Below are 20,379 nucleotides of genomic sequence, written 5' to 3' on the forward strand. Positions count from 1 at the left end.
TCTTGGGTCCTCCAGTACTGTACAACTCAAATAGGGTTGAGGGAAAAAGGAGGAAATTAGGGAGCTAAATCACTCCATTAGAGAGAATGACTGTTAATTTTTCAGGTTGTAGCTTGATTTCCAGGCCAACAAAAGCAGTCTCCTTCCCTATGGCATCTCTGAGGGGCTGATAAAAAATCAGAGATATGAAGAGAGATTAAAGTCAGAAGCAATGGTGGGTACTACAGTCAGTAAGCCTCGAAAAGCCCAAATTCTGCCCTGACAAGTACTGCTTTTCATGATGTCTGGAGGTAGAGGTAGATATATACACAAAAGAAAATAACTATCCATTCTTACTACCTTGACTTGTGCAAACAGGATCTCGCTTTAGCCAGGGCTGGAGCACAATGAAAGTTGTGAGACCAAAGGACATCGGTCCCTTTTCCAAGCCAAAACCTAAATCTGATCATCATTCGGACTCAAGAAAGGAGAGGATGGTGAAGAGACGAGAGATCCAGGATGTGCTTAAGAGACCAGCAGAGAGAAGCCTATATGGCCAAAGGTCCTCTGGGCACAGTTCCCACTGGTTGAGATGTTCCTTTGCTTTTGAAGGTGACCTTGTAGTGTAGTGATCCTGCCCTCTAGTAATGCAGCCCAACGTGCATCGTGCAAGCTGGTTCAACAGTTCGGTATGCCCTCCTCCTGGGAAAAAAATGGAGAAGGGAAGAGAGCCAGGGCACACATCTCCCTGGAGGCGTGCATCTCCCCAGAGGCCTACAGCTCAGGGAAGGTTCCATTTGATTTCAGCAAACAAGTTTTTGTCCAATATGGTTTCCGGATTGGCGAGGCAGTCCTCACAGCATGGGGGAAATTACATGGAGAACAAATATTATGGATATATGCCTCAAAATTGTAGGTTAAAATAGCAGCCCATAATTTCCTCTCTGTAATTTCCCTTCTCGTGTTTCTGTTGCCTAAACGGTTGGTCCCGAGCTACTAGCAGTTCATCCTCAACTTCAAGGTCCATGGTTTTGGGAGCAATTTGCACTTATCCTACTGCTCCCTATTTCCAGGGATGTTTCCACAATTAGAGAGAAATTCTCTGAGGCAGGGACTTGTTTTCCATTTTTCCACGTACACGGTATCCTTTAAATAGGGTATCCTTTAAATAGGTTGTGAGGGAGAAGCTCTGAGAGCCTAACTGGGACAAAATCCCCATTTGACGCAGGAGAAAGTTGAGGCCCAGGAGGGCCAAATGACTTGTTGACCAATTCCACAGGACTGTCTCTGAACTTAGTAATCTCTACACTGTACCACACTGCCCCAACCACAAGTAAGCTTCTCTTCACAGCTCTGCACCAACATTTGCAAAGTATGTGTATATGTGAATAAATATAAAACAATGTACTATGTACTTTATTACAGCAGAGTGCTACCTTCATGACATACAGCTGAGTCTGAAAAAAACAAATGTGGAACAATACGTATAGTGTAATCTCATTTCCTGCTCCTCCCTCCCCAACAAAAATAGCAGCGGGTATGTGCACATCTGAGAGATGGGGCCCACGAGTATCATACTTTGGTTTTGCTACATATTTTACAATGAGCAGGTACTGCCTTTGCAATTACATAACTACAAGCAAGAAATAATAGTAGCTGCCATTTACTGAGTATGGAACACAAGCCAGGCACTACGCTGGGCCCCGTAGACGCACCATCCCATTTCGTCCTCCCAGTGTGGGATTATCATGTCACCCCAGGTAGGGAAACTGAGGCCTAAAGAGGCCATCCAGCTAGTAAGTGGGAGAGCCAGAATCTAAACCCAGGACTATCTGACATGAAAGCTGTACGCAGATGATCCCTACAATGCACGTGCACTCAGCAGAGAAAAGGGTGTCTCCCACGGGAATGTCATCCGTTTATTCTGAGTTGCTTCACAGCAGAAAAAGGCTGCTGGCTGCCGAGCTACTGAGCTAAGGCATCTTGGGGTATCTGCTGCCTGAGCGGAGGGCCTCCCTCTCCTGGCCCATCCCCCACGCCCCTCCATCCTCACCATTCCTGGCCATCTCTCCATGTGTGAATTCCATTAAAGGTCTGTTCCCTGCTATTTTGGGCCATGCATTAGCACGTGTGCTTTGATTTGATGGGAGAAGGCCAGACACCTCAGGATGATGAAAACGAAATTAGAAATGTCCTGTCTTTCCCCTCAGAGTCCCAGAAGTCCACAGCTCCTGGGGCAGGGGGGAGGAATCTGAGAATCCAGTGTATGGGGAAATGTAGGAGGGAAAGTGAAAACCTTTCTAATCTATTAGGTCCTTTGAATTTGGCTGTCTCTGCTTCTTGGAATTGCCGTCTCCTAGCCGTCCACACGGCTCACTTCTTCACCTTCTTCAGGTCTCGACTGAAATATCAATTCGCCACCAACGCTTTAACAGCAACTCTCTCCCCACCCCTGCTCTCCTGAGTGGTTATGTTCCTCTGTTTCCTCCATAGTACTTGTTACAGGACAGATTACACATTCACTTGTTTGTTTGTTTACTCTTCCCACCACTACAATGTAAGCTCTACAGGGCTGAACTGTTTTATTCACAGCTGTATGCCCAGTCCTGACACTGGTGCCTGGAATACTGTAGATGCATAGCAGATGGGAAAAAAAAAAAAAGAATCAATCAATCAAGGAACTTAAGAACCAGAGCCTGAGCAGTCACTGAGCACGGGGCCTAGTTTTCCCTCAAATATCACAGGATTATAAAAACTTTAATAGAAATTTGAAAAATCAGAAAAGCATCATCCCCGCCCCTCCGAGTTTTTTTTTCGGGTTTTTTTTTTTTTTTTTTTTTGCATCCGGACTCGCACGCACCATGAATGAGAAGGGTTTGGGAAATAAACACACTAGGAAGTCGTGTGCAGTTGGAATTCCGCTTGCTAACACATGTTCAAAAACAAAAAGCCCAATTTAGACGAAAATAGCAGGAAGCCATTCCCCAGGAGTACCTGATGAGGTCATCGTGCTTGGCGCTGCTGTTTCCATTTTTGTCAAGTCTCCCGCCTCCTGCCAGCTCAAGGAGGCCAGGAACCACGTCCAGCCCCCCACTGCTCACTGGGAAGCAGAAAGCTGCTGAGAGCAGCAGACAATACAACCAAATCCACGGGTTCTCTTTGACCCAGAACCACGCCAAGAACAGAAATGATCCTAGTCTCACCTCTCTCATTTACCTTCTGTGTGACTTTAGACAAGTACCTATCCCTCTCTGAGTCAAAGTTTCTGCATCCACACATATGTCCATTGCACTCAGTGTTTCTAATGTGTCTTCCCACTATAACTTCCTACGACCGCTGGCAAAGGTTCCGAAACAGGAGGGAAGGATGAGTGCTATATGCCTCCTTGGCGTCCAATGCCTAAGGATTTGTCCATGACAGCAACCCCACCCTGTAGACTGCCCAGAGGAAGCTGAAGGGTCAAATGCTCCACTGGGGAGGAAAATCAGACATAATAGACTGAGATGGCAATAGGCAACATTTAGATTTAGAACCACAGGGCTGGGGCCATGAGAAACTAAAGCCGACCCCTCAGAGAGAGTGTCAGGAACAGAGCCTCTAACAGTCTTTTCCTGCAGGACAAAAGGAAGACAACGTGAGGAGAAATCCTAGGCAGGCAGAGCCTGCACCTTCTGAGGACACAGCCAGCCAGGTCTGTTCCAAGGAAATGCAAAAAAAAAGAACAAATTCTTGGGCTGGTTTGAGTCTCAAGAGACAAGTAGCAAAAAAGAGTGAGATGCCCATCTTTCTGGAGGCAGAGGAAAGACTTGAATGTAGCCACATTACCACACATGACGAAGTCCACACTTACCCCACTTCTGACTCCACTCACCCTCCTTCAGAGGGCCCAAATTTGGAATAATTGATATTCTCGCTTCCCACCCAAGCTTAGCAGCCGTTCCCATCCTTTTGGATATGGAAAGGGATGGAAAAGGATATCCATCCCTTATCTTGGCAGTGATGTGTCTGAAGACTCATCTGCTTCCAGGGGACATTAGAGACTGTCAAGAGGAGAGGGGCAATTATCTGAACCATGCAGCCTCATCTGCAAGGTCTGCACAGCAGAATTAAACGGGACTGTTAGTGGGGAAATACCAAAGGCCTTTAGCGTCTCCTGGCCAAGTAAGAAGATCTCTCCAGTGGCCAAGCAGATTGGGGATGGCCCAAGAACAAGCAACAGACACAGCCATGCATCACGTCTGTTCACCTGCTCAATAACATGAATCAAGATACAACTGTGCTTGATGGCAAATCAATGTGGAAATATTTCTGAGTCAGGCCGCCACCCAAGATGAATGAGGTTAGGAAGACGGAAGAACCAGCTCGACGAAGCCAGGAGACTGCTGACCGTGCCCTTATTGGCAGAATCTCAGATTTAGCTGACCCAGAACAGATGCAGCAGCCAGGGTTTGAGGCGCCAAATCCCAGAACACTCCTCCTTGACTCTCCTCTCTGCTGTTTTGCTCTAACCTCCTTCACTTCCTGCCATGCCCTGTACTGCAGCTAGTAAGACAGCTGCCGGAGTCCTCCAGTACATACAGACGAGTCCGCCTCTCTCAGAGAGAGAGAGAGAGATGGGGGGGGGGGGGAGGGAGGGAGGGAGGGAGGAAAGGAGGGAGGGAGAGAGAATGCTAAGAAGCCCCGGAAATACGGCCTGAGGAAATTCAAGGAAGACCTTAAACAGTCCAGTAATTCCACAGCAAGTCAAAAGATTGTGGATATGCTGTCTTTCCAAGAGGCTCCCCACAAAGAAACCAAGTATTGAGCGCTTCAGTCACTTCACTAACTGCTTCCTTCCAGAACAGCGGCACCTGCATCCGGCATTGACATGGAAGTAAATTGTTTCATTTCAGACAAAGGAGGAGTCCACTTACTCATTCTTCTCCAGGTCCAGGATCAGTTGTTGTCCCTCAGCCATTACCCTGAGCTCAGCTTTGAGTGGATGCTAAAAGCAACAACAAAAGAATGTCAGTTCCTGAAAGCAGGCTGGAGGTTCCCAGGAACAGACAGAGGATCTAGCACAGTGCACTGACATTGAGCCTCCGGAAGTGAACGAGAAAGCGACAATTGCATTTCCAGCCCAAATATAAAATAGCTTCAATCCCAGAAGGACCCAATTCCCCTCCCCCATCTGCCTTCTTCTCCAAAAACACAAAGGAACGAAACCCCAAGCTGAAGTGTGGTGTTAAGTGCTTGCATGCAGATCTGGTCAAGGGAAATGCTGGAAAACATCTTCAACAGCAAACGTTGTGTGTAGTCAGATCTGGATTCAAGTGCTGACTCTGAAACTGAAGGGATGTGAACTCGGTTATGCTACTGACCCTTCCTACAGCTCAATTTACTCATTTGTAAAACAGAGATAATAGTCAACCTTATGGGGCTCTTGTAAAGATTAAGTGACATAGTGAATGCAAAAAATGTATCTGGCATACAGGAAGCCCCCAGTACATGCTGGCTATTATCTAAAATACCAGGGAAAGCCTCTTCATAGTGGCTTCTTATTTATATTATTTTGTTTTGGCTCTCGGTTTGGATACCCCCAATTATCTCAAAGGAGATAACTAGGAGCACTTCAAACTAAGGTTTTATAGGTCCAAAAGAAAATACATTTTACATACAAGAGAAAATTCGCTGATGCCCAAAGTTGCTATGCAACCAGCATAGATCATTTAAGATATCATACAAATGGCTGATAAGCATCAACATCACTGGTACCTCCCCCTTCTCTCTCGTTTTTTTTAAAAAGATACCTTAAGAAAAACACCAAGTGACAAAGAGTTTTTTAAAACCATAAATCACAGTGTAGTGGAGCATACTGTAAAATGGGCAATCTCATACCCTACCAGCGAGAATTTAAATTGATACCAACTCACTGGAAAATAATTTGACAGTATGGACTAAGACTTTTGAGGTGTTTAGACCCTCTCACCCAGTACTATAAGACTCTATCTGAAAGGAACAAATGGAAGTGCGGGCAAAGGTTTAAAAACAAGGCTGCTCATTACTTATCATACTGAGTAATAACATATAACCTAAATCTCCAAAATAGGGGGCTTGTTAAATGATCCATCCATCCACATGACCAAACACTAGACAGTCATCAAAAACAATGGCTTTAAATAATTTCTAAATTATCAAGAAAGTATACATGATAATTATTAAGCACAAAGACTCAAAATACAACACTGTATGTTTTATTTAAATATACTTTTGAAAAGGGAAAAAGCACATTGAAAAAAAACCTAAATAAGTTACCATAGTTACCTCTAGGCAGTGGGATCATTAGTTAATTTTATTTTCTTTTATGCATCTTTCTACATTTTTATAATTGCTTAAGAAAGCGCTTTTTAAAAATCTCTTTTTACCTTATTATTGTGGAAAATTTCAAAGACATTAAAAATCCAAGTCATAAGAAACTTCCATGCTTCAATAATTCAACTTAGGGCGGTTAAACTACGTGTGTCTTTGAAGGAAGACGTTACTTATTTAAAACAGGGTATTTACATATTTAAACCTATTTAAATATTTAAAATAGCATCAAAATTGGGGGATATTTTAAACATGTGCCTTGTAAACTGATACCAAGAAACTGATAAACTCCTGAAGTCTCTTTCAATCCACAGAAGCTCTTGCTAGAGTGGAATTTCTGCCCCTTTTAAGGTGGACCTGAAAACTTAGTCTTGTGTCTGAGGAAGTGGGTCGCCTGCTTTGCCACCTCTGGCTGGGAGCTGCCTCTCCTAAGCAGACCTGAGTCTTTCAGGGCTCTGATGAGATCTGAACTTTCTGATCCAGGATGCTTGAGCAACCCTGTTTTTTTGTTTTGTTTTGTTGCTAATTTATCCTATGGACTTCTCTTAAGAAGGGACATTTCAAAACCATGGGGAGAGGAAGCTGGGTGGATGTTTGCCCAATAACTTTCACTAAGGGGTTCACTTCTCTGTTTCTGATGCCCTAACTCAGCCCTGCCAACACCTATTCTGGCTGCTGGTTCTTTGCCACTTTACTCTGGGGGATTCTGGAGCAAGGGCCCTGCCCAACCAATCACATTAGGCTTCAGGGGCACAGTCCCAAGTGGGCATTCAATTTTGGAAAGGGTGTAAAGCCTTTATCTAGACTCTTTTGTTTTTTTGTGTTTTGTTGTTTCTTTGTGTGTGTGTCCATGGATATGCAGTTGTTCCACCACCATTTTTGGAAAGGACAATCTTTGCTCCATTGTATTATACAGAGCTGTAGCTATTCTCTTATCCAAGAAGTAGGTGGCCATGTGACAGCCCACGCAAAAAAGGGAAGTTGACACAAATCAAAGCACTGTCACCTCTCCCTCAAAGAGACCAAAGCTGCAACATGAGTACAGATATTTATTTTTAAGTGGGTCATCTAAATATATTTCTCTCTGGTCTGGAAGATGCTCAGACGCTGATATTTAAAAAATAATGTTTCTTGTTTCCAGGGGACATTTCAAGCAAAAAACAATGAAACAGCACTGCAAGGATGTATGCAGCTTCCGTGTCCAGCTTTACTCAGCTTTTCTCTTGCAACTCCACTTTGCTAGTAAGGGACATCACCTCTCCTCGGGAGCTGACCACTGTTTATATTTCCCCCAGAGAAGGGTTAAAATTCCTTTCGCTTTAGGGCTACATTAAATAGATCTTCAGCTCCACAGGGTATTGGAAATCTGTCCTGTATACTGCATCATTGTTAAGCTCTGGTACAGTATTTAGTATACAGTAAGTGTTCAATTGATGTTTGATGAATAAATTATGTAAATGAGAATAAGAGGCCTGAGCGAGACTCATTTCTCCTCTCTCTCCCTCTCTTCTCCTCCTCTCTTTCTCTCTGTCTCTCTGTCTCTGTCTCTCTCTGTCTCTCTCTGTCTCTCTCTCTCTCTGACATTCATTCATTTTTTTTCGTTCAACAAATACTTATGGTGCCAGGCACTATGCTACCTACTAGTACAAAATATAATGACCCAGATTCTGGGCAGACAATGGCTGGGAAACAAAGACAGGATCTGGGGCTCAACTTTGTTTTTCAGGCCCTTCCTGAGGATGCCCGGTATCCCACATCTGGAAGAAACAGAGAGGCCTCTACAAAGAGCATCAGAGCCATTCCTCAGCAATAATGGATAGGTGGGACTATTCAAGATCTCAATCTTTAAAAATAACCTGCTCTAGGATGGCCATCCATTAATTTGTCTAGACTTTTCCTGAGGCTATTTACAGCTTTTCCTACTTTTTGATGAAATGAATTTCATTCGTTTATCGTCTTTAGGATAAAATGTTCCTTGCTTTCATTTGTCCTAGAATTTTTGGAGATGTCTGTGTTATTCTAGCCATAACTTTAAGGATTCCAGGCATTTTCCCTGTTTAACCTCTCTAGATTCAAAAGCCACAAAGTCTGACATCTTTACTGATGTCAGCGCTCTCCGCTCTCCTACTATAATCTTGCTCTTATATGTTGCCCAATAAATCACTGACGGTTGAACCAAAAGGGATCTTATTCACCCCCCACTCCCCAGCCCTCTTCCTTCTTATTCCTCTAAGCCCTATTTTATAAATGAGGAAACTGAAGCTCAGAAAGTGGAAGGTCCCATAGCTTGTATCAGCACACAACAATCACATCTTCCTTCTAGCTCTTCCAAGTTTCACTTGAGCTGTGAAAACCAGAAGCACAAAGATGATCCTAGATGCAGAAGTCCTCCTCTCTACCAGCACAGGGTACTGTTTACTGTCTTATTCCTGATCCCCCTGATAAGGCCGGTACAGTTTGCTGGTGTTGTGGTCCAGGAAGCCTATTGGATTTTAAGATATATCCTCCAGTACTAGGTCCCTACCCGGCCTCTTATTTAAAAAGTAGTTTGGATTATCATTTTTCTCTCCAAGTATATTATCTCATCAATAAAATAAAGCATGTATTATGCAGAGCAAAAATAACAATGACAATATTTAATCAATTCCAATTGAGAGTCGGTGGTTTTTGTGACACATGTTTGAACTGAGCTTGTGTCAGCATTAACGTGGATTTTCATTTCCTCAACTAACAGCATTTGGAAGTGTTCTTGAAGTTTGACCCACAATGAAGGAAAGCCCCATCTGAGATTCCAAAAATGACACGCAGAGAGAATAGAGTGGGTCAGAAACAATTAACGGTGATGACAGGGCCTCCAGGAAAGCTGAGCAGGTGGCCCCAAGCTTCACAGAATGGAGTCGTCAACTCTTGCCTCTGAAAATGAGAGCTTTTGGTCTTACCTTTTCTCTCATGAGGCCTTCTGCCGTCTTCCACTGAGGTATTATCAGTTCATGCTGTAGCTGGGGGCTGCCTTCCACACTTCCTCCTGTCAATATAGGATGCACAGCCATTAGAACCCCAGATCTCTGTCCCCTAGCTAAGCCAGGCATGCACTGCCAACTGGGAAGAACCCCATGTTGGGTCATTCGAAGACCTGCTGGATTCCAGGATCTCAACACGTACCATGGGTCAGGCACTCTGCTAGGTATTAGCAATACAGGGCTAACAAGGTCTCTGCATGCCTCACAAAGTTTATTCAAGAAGTGGGAGATGGAGCTTCTGGAGGTGGGAGATGGACGATACAGAAATATTCTCCAATGGTACAACAGGGTCATGGATTAAGGAGACTCTGAAGACGGGGACGCCTATTTTAGACAGGATGATCTGCAGAGACGTCTTTTAATTGAGACCTGAGGGACCAGAAAACGGCAGCCAAGCAAAGATCTGGAAGAAGGGTACCTGGGGAGAGGAATGGGCAAGCGCTATGGCCCTGCCTGAACAGAAGGAGACTTAGCCTGCTTAAGGAAGCAGAAGGTAGAGGTAACTAGAGCCTAGCAAACGAGAGGAGAAGTAGGTAGGAGACGGGGTCAGCAAGACAGCCAGCCACGGGTCTGATGTTACAGAGGCCATGGCAAGTGTCTGGATTTTATTATAAATAGACTTGGAAGGCACTGGCGGGTTTAAACACAGAGCAATATGATCCGTATTCAGTTTTTAAAAGATCACTCAGCCTGCTGGGTGATGATAGGGGTTGGGGTGAAGGAGACAGGCAGGAGTGAGTAGAAGCAGGAAGGCAAAGCTTTCAGGAGCCCTGGTGAGAGATGAGAGCGGCTCAGACTAGAATGATATCAGTGGAGAGGAATGAAGCGGTTGGATTCTGGGTATATTCTGGAAGCCAAGCCCATGGGCATTATTCCCATTGTGCTTCAGTTTTCTCATCTGGACAATGGAGACAATAATTCCTACCTGCCCATCTGGTAGCATTACTGGTGGCGTCACTGTGAAATTGCTTCCCGCGCACAAAGCATCATTGCATGAACCTGAGCTTCCTAACGGCAAGTCTGCATTTGGATATCATTCTACTTTCCAAATCAATCTCACCTCCCCATTCTCCTTCATCCTGATGACAACCCTGGGAGGTAGGTAGCAGAATTCCTATTTTGCAAGAAAAGCAAATTGAAACTTGTTCGAGGAGAGACTTGTTCTGGGCAGTGGAGACCTCAAACACCGGTTGCAGACAATCTTAATAAAGTGGCCATTTCCCGAAAACTTGGCAACTTAGTCTCCATAAGAATCGTCCAAATCTGTAAGACTCCTGGGGATGGGAGTGAGGACTCCAAGATTTGTTCTGTCTAAACCAACCACGTCAATCATATAGAATGTAATGACTGATAGAAAAGATGGCCATAGCTGTCCTGATAAAGTGACGGGATTATGGGTGATGAAGTTGCCTTTCGGATTACTGATATATTCTCAATCAAACTATATCTTAAAAACAATCACAGTGGACTAGCATTAGTTTCATCATATTGGTAACAATCAGAAGCAATGCATTCATTTATTCATTACATGTTTTCTGAGTACTTAACTACGTCCCAAGCACTATGGTAGGTGTTTAATATATGCATGGTGGCACCAGGGAGGCTCTGGTGGCTCTGACAAGTCTAGATTCTTTGCAACAGTAAAGGAATTACATGATAGCCAATGGAATATTTAAAGGAATGAAATGATCTTTATGATGCAAAGGATACTGAAAGCGAACGAAAGGCTCGATAATGGAGGAACGCAGTATATCTTAAGAAGAATTGCTCAAAACTTGGAAATAAGGCAACGAGCAAGCAGGATGTCCTTTCAATGTCACGTTGCAGCATTGTTTAACGGGCCATCCCATAGGTCACTGAATTATCTAGGGGAATGTACCTTTGTCTGACTTTTGGTATTTACTATTCATTTAAAAACTATACTCCATTATGCGTTTACTGTAGATTTCTGTCCAGCAGAGATGGAAATGACTTCAGTATAGTAGGAAGATAAGTAAGAATTATGGTTGTTTGGCCCCATGGGGCACTGACCACTTTTGCATCTGTCCCAGCACATGATTTCAACATTCTCCAATGTCTGTACCGCCCGTTCCTCTAATGCTTTGAACCAGCCTTACCATTCCATTCACTGCCTCCTTAATGAATTGAACAAATCTTTATCACCCCTTCATCCTATATTTATATGAGAGTCGTGTTTTTAACTTCTTGAAAAGCATACTCCTGCGATTTCTTGATGGAATTTATAGTCGTTAAAATCATGTTTTTGGAGAATTTAACGATGTGAGAAATGTTCATTATGTGAAGTAGAGAATGCAAGACACAAAACTGTACATATGGTATGGTTCCAATTTTATCAGTATGTATTTATAGGAACACACACACACAAAGACTGGAGAAAAGAGGAGAGACTAGAAAAGCAGCGGAAAGAGAAGCTAAAGGCAGAAAAACAGAGGAAAGAGAGAGGGCGGCTGTTTTCTGCCTGCTCAGGACCTCCACCACCTCCCAGGGCGCACAACGTGGGAACAAAGCCAGAGATCCCAGGCTGGGGGACTGCGGGGGCGCAGCCCCGCGGAGTTGCGGGGAGGCAACTCCCAGGTCCCCCAGCCACCTAGCCCACCCGCCTCCATCCCCACCCCAACCCTCCCGCGCCCTGCCACTTACTTCTGGTCCATCCCGGCAGGGCGAGCGCCAGCAGGCACAGCCGGGCAGCGCCCACGCCCCCGGGCATGGTGGCAGCGGCCACTTGCGCGCTCGGCGCTCACAAGCACACAGCCATGCCAGCCTCCCAACCAGGCGGCAACGCGTCTGGAACCCACTGCTCGCCCAGCGCCTCCCAGCCCGGCTCCCAGCCATCGGCTGCGACGCTCCGCCCTCAGCTCCGCAGGGCTCCGCCACAGGGTGGAGGAGGGGACAGGACCGACCGCCGGGAGGGGGCGGGAGGGACCGCCAGGGGAGGAGCCGGAGGGACCCCTGGGGAGCCAGCCTGGCTCAGGTGACGCGGACCAGAGGACCAGCCGAGGGGCAGGGATTCACTGACGGTGGGCGCGGCCTGGGGAGGGTCTTGGACCGGGCTTCCAAGAGTTAAACTGGACCCCCTTCAGCACAGCGGCCAGTTTCCTCTGTCCCTCACTCTGCTGGACGCCTTGGGTGACACTCAGAGGCTACTCACCCAGCACCGTTCCCCAGAGACCGCCACTCTTGGAGGCAGGCTCTGAAAGAGTTAACCGAACCACCAGGCACAAAGAACTAAGTGCTAAATGGAGTTGTTTTCCTTTCTTAGCAGGACACAAATCAAGGAGCAATTCCTTCTGACTGGAAGGAGGGGGGTGTGGTGAAGAGAGGATTCCCCGAGGAGAAGATGTCTGAACGAGGGAGAAGGAGGACTGGAGCACCAGGCAGGAAAAAATGACCCAGACAAACGAACGAGGGCGGAAAAGCCCATGGGCTGTATTGGGGGAAACTCAGAATTTGGGATGGTTAGGATTTAAGGCTTTGGAGGGAAATGGAGAGAAATGAAACCTGAAAATAACGACTATCACTTACTGAGGGCTTACTATCTGCTGGAATAAGAAAATAGCAATGACTGATAGATAACACAGCACTTACTAAGGACCAGACACTGACCTCAGCACTTTACATCCATTAACTTACTTAATTAATTAATCTAGGAAAAGAGCTACCCACCTTTTATTGTCCTTTAATATGTGCCAGGGACTCTGCAAACATCATCTCGTTTAATTAGCCCATGTAATCTCCTGGGGCAGGTACAAATATTATTCTGTTTCAGAGATGAGAAAACCAAACCTGAGAGGCTAAGTAATTTGCCCAAGGTCAATGACATCTTTAAAGGCCCCATCTCCAAATACAGTCACACTGGGGGTTAGGGCTTCAACATATGAATTTGGGGGGGACACAATTCAGTCCATAACATTCCATCCTCTGACTCCTCAAAATGCATCTGCTTCTTGCATGCAAAATACATTCACCCCATCCCAACAGCCCCAACAGTTTCAGCCCATTTCAGCATCGACTCCAAGTCCAGTGTCTCATCAAATATCATCTAATCAGATATGGGTGAGACTTAAGGTGTGATTCATCCTGAAGAAAAATTCCTCTCCACCTGTGAACTTATGAAACCAGACAAATTACGTACGTCCAAAATAGAGGTATAGGATAGACATTGCCATTCCAAAAGAGAAAGCAGAAAGAAAGGGGTGACAGGTTCGGAGCACATCCAAAACCTAGCAAGGCAAATTCCACTAAATCTTAAAGTTCTATTACTGTCTTCTGGCTGGATGCCCTGCCTTCGGGCCCTCTGGGGCAGTAGTGTCAGCCCTGTGGCCCCAGCGGCAGCCTGACTCCCTGAAACCCCACCCCTCCTCTAAAACCAAGAGAGAAATAGCTTTGCCCTTCGGGCCTGTATACTCTAGGCCAGGGGTGTCCAAGCTGCGGGCCACCTGCGGCCCGCGGGCCACCTGCGGCCCGCAATCCATTTTTTATTGGCCCGCAGCAAATTCCAAAAATATATTTAGTTTACTGAAATAAACCAGGTGAGGCAATACGTACTTCACCTCAAGTGAGTGGCCCGGCTCTTCGTGTGTTTTACCGCATATGGCCCTTGGTGAAAACCGTTGAAAACAGTTTGGACACGCCTGCTCTGGGCGTATAGTGGGAATGGCAACCCTGATGATCTCTGAATCACCTTCCAGGTCATTCTTGCCTTTTCTAGAAGGATAAAGCATATTTGCTGCCAAATTGCTCTATTGTCCTGTCCAGTAGAATCCCAGAAGTCCAAAAGCCTTTCTTTATTTTGTCCTGTCTCTGTTTCCTTTGGTCCAAACTGGCAGTGTCTCCCTGTTATAATCATATCTTTATCGCTGGTTTCTGATAAAATGGCTGATAAACTACAGGGGTCATCTCCTTATAGAGTAACCCTTGGTGTCCTATAGGCCTTAGCTCCAAATACAGTCACAGTGAGGATTAGGGCTTCAACATATGACTGGGCTTGGGGGACATAATTCCATCCATAACAGGAGCTTTAGCCCTAGAGCCATGAGACTAGGATTCTAGTCCCAGCTCTCTCCAACCAGCTTAGGTAAGTCGCTTCTCCTTTCTGGGCCTGAGTTTCTGCCCAATGACCTGGCAATGAAAATGGAGATTCCAATCCATCTCACCCAGGAGCTGTGAGAAGTTGTTGAGATAATGGTGGTGAACGTGCTGTGCCAGGTAAAAAATGCTGAAGTGCCAAGTCTCACTGATTCTATGGACCATCTACTTGTAAAGGCATACAAACTCCATGTCTGAAATTTGCTTCCATTTGCTGGCACTCAGCTGATCAATATTTAATCAGCAAGCACTCCTAAAAATTGGGAAGTAATTCACAAGAAAAAAATTCCAGTGGAGTGAGAATGCTCCCAATTCTGTCTCTCATCCACCCCCCTCACACTTACACACAGGAACAAACATATATACAACTTTTGACCCCCTGGAAGCTTTCCCATTTATTTGTAAAGAATGTATTTATTGTTTATAAAGAATACTACATCTCTACATAATCTTTAAAATATTCGTGACATTTAACCCAGTAATTACATTTCTGGGAAACTATCCTAAAAAAATAATCTGCAATGCACACAAAGATTTATGGACTAGAAATGTTCATGGTGGTGTTATTTATAATACTAAAAATATTGGAAACAACCTAAATATCGAATTGTGAAAGAACAGTTAATAAATTAATGACTATCCATATGATGGATTATTATGCAGCCATTTAAAATAACATTTACAAAGAGTTTATGCTCTGATGTTAAAGGAAAAAAAGCAGGGTCCAAAATTACATTTAGGTGTGATCTCAGCTATGTAAATAAAAGAGATTTTTTAAAAAGACTAGAAGGAAAGGTTCTAAAATGTTTGCAGTGGTTACCTCTGGATGGTGAGACTATGAATGGATGAAGCTTTCGGTTTGGTTTGATTTTTCTGGGTTTTGTTTGTCTTTTTCTGCCTCTTCCATTTTCTATAATACTTATGTATGACTTTTGCAGTGGGGGTAGGTTGATAAATGGTAAGCACAGGAAAGGGACACAGAAGAAATAATGGTTTATCCTCATGTCTTAGAGAGTTTTGCATACTTGACCTCTCTACACATACTTGACTCTGTCCTCTGATGTTAGGGAAACTGAGGCAGAGTTAGAGCAACCAATTCCAAATTTTGGGAGTCCAGGTGACACAGGTCACTGTCCCCCTCTATAGTACACTATCATGGTTAGGAGGTGGCCATCCTGCCATAGTTTAAATCCTTTTGCTGTCCTTAACCAGCTGTGTGACCAGGAGCCAATAAACTTTTCTGTGACTTTGCTGCCCCTTCTATGAAGGAAGCTCATAGTGATAATTCCTAGCTGAGGAAAGAGTGACAATAGGGAACATATAAAATGGAGGTATTTAAACCAAGCTGTTCAAATTATTAACATTATGAAGATGGAAGCCTCAGGAAAGACTCCGTTCTTGTTCTAACTAGCCTGGGAACTTAACATTTTTTGAACTTTCCAGTCCTACGTCAATGCCTGGATATACATCTGACCTCCAGGTAAACGTCTAATTACCTCCTGAAGGACTCACATATCCAGGTCACCTGATTACCCCCTGAAGGACTCAAGAACACATCCACCTGACATTCATTATCCAGACACCACGACTGACCAGACCTCCTGGCATCCATCATCCTGACTGCCTGACATCAGACTGATAACCATCCTGGACCAATCCTAGGGCTAAGAATGCAGGACTGATCATTCTCAAGAATGTGCTTTTTACTATAATAACTTTTAACTTTTCTTTGTTTTTTTGGAACACTTCTGGGGCTTTGCCTAGCTGCATTCCCTGTTTGCAAACTCCAAGACCCTTGAATAAATCTTTATTGTTTATTTCTAGCAAAGCCTCCAGACGCTGAGTTTGTTCGACATAGCTCATAGGGATTTTGTGAGGCTTACATGGGTGCTTAGCATAGCACCTCTCACATAGTAAGCAGTCAATAAACGCTAGCTTTTATTATCTTCATTCTATCTCTAATAAGTGCGGTGGTGGGGAGCATACTCATATGCTTAGCTTGTGCTTTTAGTCATGGAATGTGTGAAGTCTAATTATATACTGATTCTTTCCTTATCATCAAAGATAATGATCATGTTATACCACAACTGCCTATTTCTTACCTCACCCCCACTACATTGTTAGCTTCTTGTGAACAGGAGCTGGACTTTGGTCTTGTCTCATCCTCCTAGCATTTGGAAGGCACAATAAATGTTGAATTAAATAAATTATTAATTAAATGATTAGTTATTCCAGTCTTGCTCAGCACAAACTTCCAAGTTGCTCATGGGAGATTTGTCTCTTTTGGCCCTTACTATGAGAATAATGTTGACACGGTGATCATTTTCCCAACAACTAGCTGCCCTAAAAACCCTCTGTGCTCTGCCTATTCATGCCTCCTCCCAACCCCTGCCAACTATGGCTCTTTTTACTGTCTCCATAATTTTGCCTTTACCAGAGTGTCAAATAATTGGAATCATACAGTATGTAGCCTTTTCAGATTGGCTTATTTCACTTAGCACTATGCCTTTAAGGTTCCTCCATGTCTTTTCATGGCTTGATAACACATTTCTTTGTATCACTGACTAATACTCCATTGTTTTGATGGGCCACAGTTTACCTGCAGGAGATCTTGGTTGTTTCCTAGTATTGGCAATTCTGAATAAAGCCGCTATATATATCATGTGCAGGTTTCTGTGGGGACATACATTTTCAATTCATTTGAGTAAATACCAAGGAGCACGATTATATGTTAAGAATATGTTTAGTTTTGTAAAAAACCACCCATCCATCTTCTAAAATGGCTCTCCCATTTTGCATTCCCACCAGCAATAAATGAGACTTTCTATTGCTCTGCCCCATTGCCAGCAGTTGGTGTTGTCAGTGTTTTGGATTTTAGCCATTCTAATAAGTGTGTCGTGGTATTTCATTTTAATTTGCAATTTTCTAATGAAATATGATGTTGAAAGTCTCTTCATGTGCTTATTTGCCATCTGTGTATCTCCTTTGGTGAGGTGTCTGTTCAGGTCTTTTGGCCCATTTTTAAACCAGGCTCTTTGTTTTCTTATTGTTGAGTCTTAAGAGTTCTTTGTATATTTTGGATAATAGTCCTTTATCAAATGTGTCTTCTGCAAATATTTTCTCCCAGTCTGTGGCTTTTCTTTTCATTCTCTTGACATTGTTTTTCACAGAGCAGAAGTTTTTAAAGTCCGGCTGACCAATTATTTCTTTCATGGATTGTGACTGTGATGCTGCATCTAAAAAGTCATCACACACCCAAGGTGATCTAGGTTTTTCTCCTACATTATCTTCGAGGAGTTTTATAGTTTTGCATTTTACATTTAGGTCTGTGATGCATTTTGAGTTAAATTTTGTGAAGGATATAAAGTCTTTATCTAGATTTTTTTTTTTTATATGGATATTCAGTTATTCCACCACCATTTTTGGAAAGGACAATCTTCGCTCCATTGTATTGCCTTTGCTTCTTTGTCAAAGATCAGTTGACCATATATACGTGGGCATATTTCTGGGTACTCTATTCTGCTCCATTGATCTATTTATCCATTCTTTTGCCAATACCACACTGTCTTGATTACTGTAGCTTTACAGTAAGTCTTGAAGTCAAGGAGTGTCAGTCCTCCAACTTTGTTCTTCTACTTCGATATTGTGTTGGCTATGCTGGGTCTTTGCCTCTCCATATATACTTTAGAATCACTTTGTTGATATTCACAACATAACTTCTGGGATTTTGATTGGGATTGCATTGAATCTATAGAACAAGTTGGGAAAAACTGAATCTTGACAATAGTGAGGTCTTCCTATCCATGAACATGGAATATCTCTCCATTTTTAGTTCTTTCTTCTTTGATTTCATTCATCAGAGTTTGTTGTTTTCCTCATATAGATTTTCTACATATTCCATTAGATTTATACCTAAGTATTTCATTTTGGTAGGGCTAATGTAAATGCACCCCAAAATTCAAATTCAAATTTTAATTTCAAATTCCACTTGTCCACTGCTGGTATATAGGAAAGTGTTTTACTTTTGTATATTGCCCTTGTATCCTGCAACCTGGCTATATTCCTAGTTTAATGAGAGTTTTTATCATGAATAGGTGTTGGATTTTGTCAAATGTTTCTTCTGCATCTATGTATACAATCATGTTATTTTTCATTTTTAGCCTTTCTACATTACAGATTCCATTAACTGATTTTTGAATGTTGAACCAGTCTTGCATACTGGAACAAATCCCACTTGGTCATGATATATAACTCTTTTTATACATTGTTGGATTCGATTTGTTAATATTTTGTTGAGAATTTTTGCATCTATATTCATGAGAGATTTTGGTCTGTAGTTTTCTTTTCTTGTAATGTCTTTGCCTGGTTTTAATATTAGGGTAATGCTGGCTCATATAATGAGTTAGGAAGTATTTCTTCTGCTTCTATCCTCTGGAACAGATTGTAAAGAATTGGTATAATTTCTTCCTTAAATGTTTGGTAGAATTCCCCAGTGAATTGTGACACATCCGTTTGGTAGTATTCACCTATCTGGGCCTGGTGTTTTCTGTTTTGGAAGGTTATTGTTGTTAATTCAATTTTTAAAAATAGATATAGGCCTATTCAGCTTATCTATTTCTTTTTGTGTCACTTTGGCAAATTGGGTCTCTCAGGGAACTGGTCTATTTCATCTAGGTTATCAACATAGAGTTCTTCATAGTATTTCTTTATTATCCTTTTAATGTCCATGAGATCTGTAGTAATGTTCACTCTTTCATTTCTGATATTAGTAATTTGTGTCTTCTCTCTTCTTAGTTAGCCTATCTAGAGGCTTATCAATTTTATTGATCTTTTTGAAGAAATTGCTTTTGGTTTAATTGATTTTCTCTATTAATTTCTTGTTTTAAATTTTATTGATTTCTGCTTTAATTTTTATTTTCTCCTGCTTAGTTTGGATTTAATTTGCTTTTCTTTTTCTCATTTCCTAAGGTGGAAGATTTAGGTTATTGATTTTAGATATTTTTTCTTTTCAAATATATGCATTCAATGCTATAAATTTCCCCCTAACTACCACTTGCACTATATCTCAAATATTTGATAAGTTGTGTTTTCATCTCCATTTAATTCAAAATATTTTTTAATTGCTGTTGAGATTTTTTCTTTCTCTCATGTGTTATTTAGAAGTGTATTGTTTAATCTTCATATATTTTGAAAATTTTTAGTTATCTTTTTGTTATTGATTTCTAGTTTAATTCCACAGTGGTTTGAGAACAAACATTGTATGACTTTTATTATTTTAAATTCATTAAGGTGTATTTTATGGCTGTGAACATGGTCTATAGTGGTGAATGTTCCATGTAATCTTGAAGAGAAGGTGTTTTCTGTTGTTGTTTCTGTTGAAGTAGTCTACAGATGTCAATTATATCCAATTGATTAACAGTGTTGTTGAGTTCAACTATGTCCTTCCTGATTTTCTGCCTGCTGGATCTGTCCATTTGTGATAGAGGGGTGTTGAAATCTCCAACAGTGATAGTGAAGCCATCCTTTTCTCTCTGAATTTCTAACAGTTTTTGCCTCACATAGTTTGATGCTCTGTTGTTAGATGCAGATACATTAAGGATTGTTAGTTCTTTTTGGAATCTTGACCCCTTTACCATTATGTAATGCCATTCTTTATCCCTGATAACTTTTCTTGGTTTGATGTCTGCTCTGTCTAGTTGCTGTTCCTGCTTTCTTTTGAATAGTGTTAGCATGGTATATTTTTCTCCATCCATTTACCTTTATCTATATATATCTTTAGAGTGGGTTTCTTGTGCACAAATATAATTGGGTCTTGTTTTTTGATCCATTATGACAATCTCTTTTTAAATTGGTACATGTAGATGATTAACATTCAAAGTGGTTATTGATATAGTTGGATTAATATCTATTATATTTGTTACTGTTT

General features: G+C 42.5%; 1 protein-coding gene across 1 annotated transcript in view; it reads right to left on the minus strand.

Moving 5' to 3' along the window:
• ADAM19 (ADAM metallopeptidase domain 19) overlaps positions 1-12,237 on the minus strand; it is a 77,727-nt gene extending 65,490 nt beyond the window's left edge. Inside the window, exons 1-3 of the mRNA XM_033096319.1 lie at positions 12,009-12,237; positions 9,267-9,352; positions 4,893-4,963 (exon numbers count right to left, since the gene is read on the minus strand). Of these exons, the coding sequence (XP_032952210.1) occupies positions 4,893-4,963; positions 9,267-9,352; positions 12,009-12,075 (224 nt within the window). The 5' untranslated portion in view covers positions 12,076-12,237. The remainder of the gene's footprint in view (positions 1-4,892; positions 4,964-9,266; positions 9,353-12,008) is intronic.
• Between the last annotated feature and the right edge of the window lie 8,142 nt (positions 12,238-20,379).

Source organism: Rhinolophus ferrumequinum, chromosome 24, assembly GCF_004115265.2.
Source record: "Rhinolophus ferrumequinum isolate MPI-CBG mRhiFer1 chromosome 24, mRhiFer1_v1.p, whole genome shotgun sequence".
In the NCBI taxonomy this organism is placed as follows: domain Eukaryota; kingdom Metazoa; phylum Chordata; class Mammalia; order Chiroptera; family Rhinolophidae; genus Rhinolophus; species Rhinolophus ferrumequinum.